The sequence below is a fragment of the Halyomorpha halys genome, unplaced genomic scaffold (assembly GCF_000696795.3).
Source record: "Halyomorpha halys isolate HHAL.00 unplaced genomic scaffold, Hhal_1.1 Scaffold1326.1, whole genome shotgun sequence".
Taxonomy (NCBI): Eukaryota; Metazoa; Arthropoda; class Insecta; order Hemiptera; family Pentatomidae; genus Halyomorpha; species Halyomorpha halys.
Genome location: NW_027107479.1, coordinates 20300 through 31802, shown reverse-complemented (window position 1 = coordinate 31802; position 11503 = coordinate 20300). Strand labels below are relative to the sequence as shown.

At 28.7% G+C, this 11503-nt stretch overlaps 1 protein-coding gene and 1 long non-coding RNA gene across 4 annotated transcripts in view; one reads left to right on the top strand and one right to left on the bottom strand.

Moving 5' to 3' along the window:
- LOC106689308 (uncharacterized) overlaps positions 1-6035 on the top strand; it is a 35350-nt gene extending 29315 nt beyond the window's left edge. The window contains exons 3-4 of the mRNA XM_067045833.1: positions 2126-2204; positions 5338-6035. Of these exons, the coding sequence (XP_066901934.1) occupies positions 2126-2204; positions 5338-5435 (177 nt within the window). The 3' untranslated portion in view covers positions 5436-6035. The remainder of the gene's footprint in view (positions 1-2125; positions 2205-5337) is intronic.
- The window catches only part of LOC136795399 (uncharacterized), a 100518-nt gene extending 93986 nt beyond the window's left edge, over positions 1-6532 (bottom strand). For all 3 annotated transcript variants that reach the window (XR_010842980.1, XR_010842979.1, XR_010842981.1), the window contains exon 1: positions 6492-6532. This is a non-coding gene — a long non-coding RNA (uncharacterized lncRNA). The remainder of the gene's footprint in view (positions 1-6491) is intronic.
- Between the last annotated feature and the right edge of the window lie 4971 nt (positions 6533-11503).

Sequence of the window (11503 nt, the reverse complement as noted above, 5' to 3'; positions counted from 1 at the left end):
TATATAGTTTTCTTTTACTATTTTGATACCTTTATTGACCGCCATCCGGACTATCTTCTTACAATAAATTATATAATGCAGAATAACGGGAATTTCAAAACTTACAATTCAGAAAACGTTTCCACTCATCACTATGATATAATTCAAATTATGTTGGTAAATAATTCTTGTACTATAATATACGCTGTGATCAAATAAAATAGTTAGTTGAGAATTTAAATTCGACATCCCAACATTGTATTCACAGAGTTGTATGTAACCATGGTAACCATCTAACTAGAGTAACATAACTGTAACTAAGACACATAATATTTTTAAAGAAATTCAAGCTCCAAAATGACTAGAGATTGTTGAAACAAACACTATTTTGGGGGAGATCATTGAATGGATATGAAGGAGGCCTCAATGGGGGGCCCTACTATTGATCGTACCATTCAGGCCCGGTGACGTAGCGGGGGGCGGAGCCCATTCATGAGCCCCATTGCGGGCCCGTTCACGTCACTGCGGCTCCTCGGTCGATACAGCTCCCGGGGGGCCCCTCCTACGTAGTGTCATAGTTTGTTATACCAATTTGTTTATAACAATAATTAATTTATTATTAGCACTAAAAGATATTCTACACCCGGTAAATATAATTCAGATTATAGCATTGCGGCGTATAAGATGGGCATGTAAGATTGTAGGGCTTAGTAATTCCTAAAATGTTAATAAACACTGAACCAACGGGTAAACGTCTGAGGGGTAGACCGAAACGTAGATGGGAGGATTGCGTTAAAACTGATTTAGTGGAATTGGGCTTGGAGGGGCATCACTTGAAAGATATATGCGAGTGGTATCGGCATCGAACCTTCGGGTTCGTTAGGCCTTTATTATTATTATTACTAAAAGATATTACTAACCCGTTTCGAACGTTATCCACCAGCAACTCGAGGCCTCTTTTTCGCGAAAACGTACACCTGGAATCATGATATTAAGATGTCTCTACACATTTGCCAAACAATGGCAAATACACGCATGCGCCAGCGTGTGTATGGGTAATTTTGATAGGCTGGTACAAGTTAGCCTAAATTTGGTTTTGGGAAAAAATCAAAATGGCGCTTGTTAACTATTTTTGTTTCTTTTTGATAGCATCCCTGACCATCATCTTCATAATTTGAAATATACGGTCAATCATTTAAACATAAAATATAATGTATTATGTATACTAATACTGTATAAGTACTATGCTGTATTAGTAACAATAAATTAATAATAATCATATAAGAAAAATTACAATTACTAATCTTTAATAACTAGGGAATCAATTAATTAATATAAAGAAAACTTTGAAATAAATACTATAATATTAATTTTTTTTTAACTTTTGAACCTGTTAATTTGTGTTTTAACATATCTATTCATTTAATTATTTCTTTTAACAAACTTTTTGTTTTTTAAATCTATATATTAGTTTTTTGTTCAATTTATTTAATTGTTTCTTTTTTAACTGATCTACTCCTGTGACTATCGTGCTTTTGGTTTGATTTTATATTGCTATCAAATGATAAATTTGTTTAATTTGTTCAACGGATTAAACGTGGTGGTGGATCACTGGAGAGGGGAGGTCTGAGGGAGTGTAATAGGGAAAATAAAATTGTCAATTAAATGGAATACAATTTTTAAATAGGAAAAATAAAAATAATTAAAATATATTGTATTTAGTGTATAGATAATTATTGTTTGTAAAAGGAAAAGATAGAAAAAAAATTGTTGTATATCATGTAAATAAATGTATTGTATATATGTATATCATGGATTAATTAGTATGCTGTGTATTGTAGCAACCTAATGTATTTGCCCGGTATGGCTGAATAAAGCATTTCTCTCTACCATTAGATGAATTGCTTCCTTATTGGAGATTAATAAAAAAACATAAAATCATCATTAATTTTATTTTGTTGGCCAGGCTCCAAAAAATTGATTAAATTTATATATAACTGTTACACATTATCAAAGGCTGATATAAATTAGTACAAATATGTATATCTTAGTGAAATGAATGCTAGGAACTAAATTATCAGGTTTAATTATATGTAATTTATGCTAATATTAAATTGTTAAAATAATAATTATTATTTTGTTTCAGAAAAAGAGAGAGTCTGGAAGCAGGCAGCCACAAAAGAGATCGTACATTCCGAACGAAGATGCACTAGTCGAACAACTCGGTAACCTTAAAAAGTCTGCATAAAAAAATAAATAAAAATAAACTAGAACTGGAATTACCATGACGACCTGACATAAGGCAAAACCACTGACAATTAAAATTTTAAAGTAAATCCTATCATGGATGAACTGTTCATGTGTGCTGTGTGTTCGCAATAATGTCATATGACAAAAACCTTCTATATCATTCAAATTGTCGTAGAACTTTGCTGTTTATTCAAGTTAACTTTTCACTCATAAAATAAAAAATTCTAAAAAAAAAAATTAAAACAAAATCTGAAAAAAAGAACAAAAAAAAAATACTTGAAATGTCAAAGAACATTGAAAATAGAAGGAGAGAGAACAAACACTGTGAAATAGTATAGACATGGAAAAATTAGATGGGATTTGAATTTATTACATTTATTTAGAAATGATTTTTGTCTAACATTCGGCTATAAATTTGATTTCCTCTCGTTATGACAATAAAAACTTGCCAATCGTTTAATATTTCTAGCTAAAATAAAATAAAGTATATTTTTTGATAAAGTGACTTATTATTTCACTTTTATTTAATTTAAATAAAATAAAATAAACTTTTAACCATTATTTTAGAAGATTATTCCAAATATTTATTGGTAATATTTTTATAAAGCTGTACATAATTTCAAAGACAATGTGACCTATATGCCCCTCTTTTTGGGTAAGATTAAAAAAGTCCCATCTTCTGCCAATAATTTAGCTGATCAACGATCGAAATATCGATTCATTTGAACTGTCGTTTTCCCCGAGTAAAGGCCCATTTCCACATGACAAATATCTGTCGCATATGTCGTATCACAACAGTGAGAAAGTATGACACTGCTTTTGAAACAAGTGCTAACAGTACTTATTGAATGAATGATAAAAACTAATGAATAAATAAAATTTTAAAAAAGTCACTATAGATAATAAAAATATAAAATATTAAAGTTTATAAGTTATACATAAGATTGGTGTTATGAGCTTATAAAATAAGACGGTTCACTGTCAAGGTGTCGACATTATATGGATGTGCAGATAATTGATAGTACTAGCAACTATCAAATAAATCTTGAGAGTAAGACAACTACAACAGCAAATATCATTGTTTACAGGATAATAGTGGTTGCTATAGCTACACTATCACTGTCGCTGTGGAACTTGGGCTTAGCTCTAAAATGCAAAATAAAAATTTTTGTGTTCGAACGCATAATAGACGTGGCATATTTCTAACTCAAAAATAACAATCGATTTAAAAACTATGACTTCTTTAAATGCCTCTCTTACAACCATTCCGTAGTTGAATGAACTTGTAATTAGCATAAAACATTTTAAACATAAATTATGACTTATAACTTGTTAATAGTATATTTAGAAAAAAAACATTAAAAATCTACAAAAAAAAATTAGAAAAATTATTTTAAAAAATACATAAAAATAGTTAAAAGTAGATTTCATGTCATTCATTCAAAGTGTTTTAAGCACTGACTGATTTCAAGACTGGAGATAGTCTTTATGTTTATAGACATTTAAATTTTTATTGTTTGAAAGTTTTGAATGTTCAGTAAAAGAAAATTTTACTTTCTAATACGAATACTTCGGAACAACAAACAAAATCAATTGCTTCCTTATAAATATAAAATTTATTTTACACCATATTTATTTATTTCAAATAAAATTAATGATTGTTATCCTTTCATTATTATTACTGTATATAATTAAGTTCATAAGTAAATAGCTTTATTTTTTATTATGAATAGAATATCTGTCTGCTCACTGTAAAAAATGTAAGCTTTAATTTTAATTGTCAAAACTATGTGATACTGATAATAATGCTTTATTTTTTGTTATATGAAAAAAAAAATGGTGAGAAAAGATAATACTTTAACAAATACTCCCAAATTTCAACTTTCATATTTTCATCAATATATAGTTTTCCTGATAAAGATACCGTAAATTACCTTTTAGGATAATCATTCAAACTTTTGACTAATCGTTTCATAATATTCAAAATATATTTCAGTGTTGCGTAACATAATAGTTTCAGAATGTATAATGTAGAAAATGCAACCTAAAATGTATTGAAGCTTTTGGTGTTAGATATTTTATTTTATTTTATTTTTTCTGTGATAATCAGTAAGAGAACTAGTATTTTAAACTATATTGTCATCAAGTTATTTATTTACTTCAAAACTAAACTAGAATCATTAACGTGTAAGGGAAGAAGAACGAACAGGAACAATATGAATATATATTTTTAACTTGTGTATATATTTCTCATAATACCTGTGGTTCATTCTTCTTTCCACTACTTATTAAATTAATTTCAACTATTTATAATAGAGACAACATTGACCGTTTCTAACATAGACGTTTAGTGAGATAGTAGGTACTAAAACAATGAAACTCGACTGGTTCACATATAGTAATTTAAATTACATATATTGTCTGGAATCAGTTGAGAAGAACTATTCATTAATGTTCACAATTGGGTAAAAACATTAAAACATATCTGTCCTAGGTTTTTGCATTACTTTTATACTTTGCCTTGTACATAATTACATGTGTATTATATTTTGATAATAATAACTGTCTCAGATTTAAAAAAAAAAGAAAAAAAAATTTGTCATGGATGTGTGCAATGTAAAAATGTGCAGCACAATCTGACCATGTAATCTAACTGTAACAAATAAAATTTTTAAAAGCATTATTACTTTTATTAACAATAAATCCTAAACATCATTTGTGATGAACTATCAATGAAACACAGAAGATTTGCAATATTTTTCAGATTACCAATAAATACATTTTCATAGTTAAATTTCAATTTATGAAGCTCTCATTATGTTGAATGAAAAAACAGTGTGTCAAATCTAGAACAAAAACTTTAAGAAAAGTTTTAAAAAGAAAGGGAAAACCGATTCTTCTGTAAAAATACATCCAACTATTTAAAACATTAGTTTTAACCCAATCGGTGTTCCACGAGAGCCTTGGAGGTGGGGCGCAGGAAGGGTTCGGAAGCGTTATGAGGAATTATTGTTAAAACTGATTTATTAGTTGAAAGGTTTAACTTGTTCATTAATAGACTGCCTTAGAATGCACTTTTAAGCAACCTAATGTTCAAATATTTTGCAGGGGGGACGACCACTCCTTCAAGAGTGAAAGTGAACCATGAAAGTGATGGATGGTTGAATTTCTGGTTCATTGGGCCACGGACATCACTGAGTGGGTAATCACAAATTTAAAAGCATTGGAATGTGTCCAGTAATTGACTAAATATATTTCTTATTTATGAATTAATTTTGATGAAAAGAAAATGACATACTACATTTCCCCTCAATGGCTCACATATAGACAATGTCTGCTTTAATAACTTATATGTATTAATAAAGTGATTGCTAAGTAAAAATTTAATAAATGAACATATTTCTTGACAGTTGAGCAAAAATTGAAAAATATATATATATATTTGTTTCATTAATGAGTGATAGTGATTTTGTGTATATAGAGTATTAGTACATCTTGTTAAATTTATTTTAGTAAGCTTATAAAAAACTATTAAATCTTATAGTTTTTATTCTAACCTTTCATGGTACCAACATTATGTAATATGATGAATTAAAATCAAATTATAGTATAATAATTATCAGAACAAAATCATGGTAGCATGACAGAATTGTTTTAACTAACCCCTGTTTAAATGTATATATGTACAAAGATATAATGAAATAAAATGAATATGAATTAAATTAATTAAAAATATGAAGAATTTTAAGAAAAGTGATATTATTTGTTTCCAATCTTTAATTTATTACTATGTATATAAAATAATTGTATTTCTTCTAATTTATATTTTATTTTTCCTTAATTTTTGTATTTCCTAATGTTAAATTTAGTTTTAAATATGTTTTTACCAGTAGTTTACCTTTACAAAAATAATATTTATCGGGATATTGTATTTCAAGTTCATTTATTTTTACTGTTATATTCCTCTGTAACATTGGCAAATATGCCAACTACTTTGTCTGCTCATTATAATTACTCTTAGAGAGCAATAGCTCAAATAAAGAATATTTTCCTTCTTTCTTATTATTACTTCTAAAATATACAAAATAAAATATGGAGCATGTAAAAACAAAAAAAATATGTGCAATATACCCATTTAAGTTACGGATCGAAAAACAAACTAAGAGATATACTATTTGTTAAGTTTATAGTTTAATATTGGCAAATCTGTGAATTACTGCAGACACTAGTAATTTGCAAATTCGTAAGACTAAATGGTGTACCTAGGAGACAGTTGATGAAAAGATGGCGAACTGATGCTCCCAACTGAACATAGATGGCGCTCGATCGAGAAATAAGAAAACAACCAATAAACCGATTATTTTGGGACTTGTAAACAAACACCATGACTTAAAATTTTCGGAACGGATCAAAATAAAATTTGTTTGTTTTTAAATAAAAATTTTACATAACATTTAATGCTTGATTAAAAATTATTGAGCTATTTTTTTTTTTTTTTTGAGGTTGTCGATTAGGTTATGATGAGGGGGCCAATATCCAAAAATAACCTCCATCTCTCTGATAAGAAATCCGGTCAAAATTCAAAATTATTAGGAAATTTTATATCCCCCAATAGATTGTAATAGGAACTTCCCTGAGCATTCTCTATCACTTAGGTCGTATTTTCTATATATTTTATTTGGGAAACAGATGAAAATTTTTTATATTTTTTATTCTTATTGGAAGAGGGTAGTTGACCATACGAAGTAGATTGTAGGAAGATAGTGAGGGTGGCGATCAATGAAGGTATCAAAATAGTAAAAGATAACTATTCATTGTTAAACAACGTTTCGCCCCACTTTGTAGGGCTTCTTCAGGGCTGATAAGAGTGAACGGGTTCTTAATTTTTTTTATGAAAAATGGCTGACGAAAGATTGATATATGATTTAGGAATAGAGCTGTTTGAAACAGAAGATGAGCTCAATATAATGGACAGCGACGATGATAAAAAATTAGAAAAAACAATTGACAACAAAAAACGTGAGATTCAGTCACGGATCAAAGGGACTCAAATGACTACATGAATACATCCAAAGAACGATGAAAAAGATAATTTTATTACTTGATGAAATTTTTTTTTGTTAGTAGGCTGTTCCAGTATTACAACTACAAAACTAAACAGCAAAATATTATGTTTTAAAATTTTTATTGAAATTATGTATATCTTGAACGTTTTCTTCTGATCATGTTTGTCAAGAGAAATTTTTAAGCTGCTCAACTTTGTTTTAGAGTAAAAAAAGAAATAAAAAAAAGTGTACACAGCATTATTTATCTTACGAAAAATATGGATAGAAAATCCAGCACTTTAAATTTGAAAATAAAATACAACAATACTTATTAGGAAATAGTCTGATATTTTTATTTTAAAAGACTCAAAATATATATTATAATTTCAATAACAATATTTTTAATTAAAAAATATCAAAATTAAAGTTGATCTCAGCATTTTCCAACCAACAGAAGATTTCAAATCTATCGATCCTATATATACTCTTCGTATCTGTTTCAATCATAAATTACATGCAAAATGACATAAAACATAATGACTAAATAATAAATGCTGAAATCATAGTTCATATAGCCTACAATACGAGGAGGAAACTAAAAAGGAGTTGGAAGAGAGATCTTTTTTCTTGGCCTAAAAAAAAAATAAAAATAAATAAATCAGTTGGGATACCAACTGACGAAGCCCTACAGCCTACAGTACTACAGCCCTGACGAAGCCCTGCAAAGTGGGGCGAAAGTTGTTTTACAATAAATAATTTTTTATTACTATTTTGAAACCTTTATTGACCCCCACCCAGACTGACTATCTTCCTCCAATTTATATTGTTTAATTAAGGCGTAAAAAACGCGATATAATGTTGATCATGATTACCTGATTAGATAATACTAATTGCCTTAAAAAAAAAAAAGTCAATTTTATGTAAAATTTCTGTTTAAGAACAAAACAATTTTAATTTGATCCGTTTCGAAAATTTTGAAGTCATGGCCAGGGCATGATAGGACATGATAGGAGTGCAGGAGGGATCCAGGGCTCACCCTAAATTTGTAGGAGCCAAAGACAAAAAGTAAAGAAAATAGTGAATTTATTTGATGTAGGACTTCTTTCTGGAACTATGCTATAATTAGAAAGGTGACTTTTTTAATTGATATATTCAAAGATCACAACCACACCTTTCAAGGGATATGATGGATATATGTTAATTCTTCAATAAAAAAGGTAAGATTCAATGAGCGCGATTATTCGTCATTTATCTCTAAAACTAATGGGGAGGAATAAAAAAGAGCCTTTTTTAGATTCCATTCTTTCTATTATAACTTACAGTCTGCCATTTTAATAAAATCAAAATGTTTGTTGCAAATAAATTAAAGAAGGCAACCATCATAGAAGAGGTTGTTAATATTGCTGCCAGCAATCCCAGAAGGCTGATGCTCTCAGAGCAAACCTCTTCATCACTTCTCATATTTTTGTATTTATTGTGTGCATTGTATGTACAATAATTGATTTTATGCTTGATTTACAGTAATTTATTGTGATTATAGACAATAAAAATTTAATAAGTAATGAATGAATTTTATGAAGTAGCAATAACATCATGGGAGTATTTCTTGGAATATGAAATTACATCTTTCTTTTACCTAATGTTACCAAATGGACTATGTATTAATCCATTATATATGTTATAATCCATTATATGTTATAATCCACCCTGGATGAAATCCTGCCAACACCCATGGTCATAGTGTTGCTTTACAAGTACCAAAATAACCGGTTTATTTTCTTATAATCTGTTCTTTTCAGAGTATCAATTCTTCTTGTCATCAACTATCTATTAGGAACATCCTTTTACTGTTACCAATAAAAGGCACTCCTCTAACAACTACCTCAATTCAAAACCAAAAGGCATGTCGCAAGGAACAAGTTAATTCACATAAAAAGTTTGAACCCTCTAACTCATTTATAGAGAAGTACTAAATCTTAAAAAATTGGAGGTGGGAGAAAGTGTTTTTCATATGAAAAAATGCAAAACCCTCATTTGCAGAACAGTGATTGTAGCTATATTTACCTTTCCCAACCCCCATAATTTAAAGGGTCTAATGCAGATTACGTAATGTTATAAGATTTTCCAATTACACTGATTCTTCCCTTAATTTATTGTTTTTTTAAATAACCTCCATGGTACACATTTCCCTGGTCAATTAGGCCAAATTTGTAAATGGCCTTTAGTTTTCATAATATTCAAAGCATTTTTCTATGGGGAAAATATGGAAAACAAGTAACAGATTGGTAAAAAAATGTTGTTTTTTTTCAATTTTATTGTATAAGGTTAAATTAAGAATGATGTTTAATCATTGAAATATGATCCGGGTGCGGTCAAATAAAAATTCAAATAATGATCAAACTGCTTATATTGAGCCAATGTTTTGCCCCACATTGCAGGACTTTATCAGGGCTAAAAAAGATACCAACACTTAAATGACGTAAATGGAAATGGAAATAACCACAAATAATTAGAAGAAATATAAAAGAAAGTACAAACCAAGAGATGGAAAAAGGGGGATAAGAATAAAGGAAGAAAATGAAGGAGACAGAAAACGTACCTCATAGAAAAAAGTCAGAGCCTGAGTGAACTGTTTCAACAGGATGTATTGGAAAGAGTGAGGATTGGCAGTTAAGGTACGTTACATTTGAAAATAATTTTAAAATAAATAGTATAGAAAATTAAAGAAAATATTAAAATTAGGTAAACATTAAATGATGATATACATAATAGGAAGAGGAGGGAAGAAATTATATATTTAAAAAAAAATATAAATGGACACGGACAGAAAAAACAACAAATAAAGTTAAAAAATGGATACAATAAATATTATATGATAAAGAAAGACAATATACAAAATAAATAGGGGTGCAGAGATATGTAAATTATATAATAGAGTCATTAGTAATAAATGTAAGTATATATTTTTTTTTATTTAACAAGAAGTTTGCCCTATATTTTACTTTATTATTTATTACTTCATTTAAATTTGCAACTGTATAAAAAAAAAAAAAATACAATAAGTAAATGTTTCAGAACATATGATTATCTTAGGAAAGAACCACCCAATGGTGGTACTTCAACCATTGATTAAAATTAGAAGATCCCGTGGCTTAATCTTTTCAGATGGCTCAGAGGATTATCATAGATTGTTAAGGATGAGAGATTAAGAACAATCAAGGGTTTGGATGGGTAAGGATTTTGGAATGGAAGGACATATATCTATTTCGGGCCAAATTTGCAATGAATGGGAAGTTGAGGTCTTTATGAGTTTATTTGCGAGGATAAGGAGCTTCAAGGATTTTGGATTATAAAGATTGGATACGAGAGGAATTTGATGATTTTGTGGAGCCCCAAAACTCTAATCCATATGTACAAATATCTAAAAGCAGTTTCTTGTTATTTATGTCTAGATTGGGGGTTCCAAGTAAGTCTATTGCAAGGTGAAGTCCTAAGTACAGGATTTGTTCAACACTTTATTTCATTTCAAAATAGGATCAATTATGTTCCTTTGATAAGTGACATCACAGTAAAAAAATATATATTTATAGGGCACATACACACTTATTGGTGTACTTTTTTCCCTCCCAACTAAAACTACAGGACATTTGTGAACCAAAAATAAAAAACACATTGTATAAAAAGGTGAAAAATTACCCCTTAAAAATGAGTAATTTAGGTACTAAATGTTTTTCCAATTTTTAATCCTAATGAAAACAGGTTCGTCCCAACATTAAACTTGTGAAATACTAGAAAACTAAATTTGTGAAATTAATTTCTGTCATGAAATACTCTAAATTTGATCTTAGTATAACAATACACTTTTTTTTTATTTACTTACTTTTTTACGAAGGTGAAGAAAAATCAAACCTGAAGTTTACAGTAGTTTTTAAAATCTTTAATATAATAAATGTGGCAGTGGCCCATCTTAATCTGGGCTGTGACTTGGACAGAATGTTCTACTAAATAGTTCAGAATGCGTGCCTTATTTGTCCAATTCCAATTCCAATTACTGCCACATTTAACGATGGTACTTGTTGAATACTCTAACTTTTTCTTGGTTAATATCCAATCTGAATTTTAAAGACCTACATATTCTATAAGAACTACCCTGAAAAATCCACTAAAAACATACACAAAGTATTTATAAACTCAATCCAAAGCAAAATCTACTTCATGTAATGTTTTAA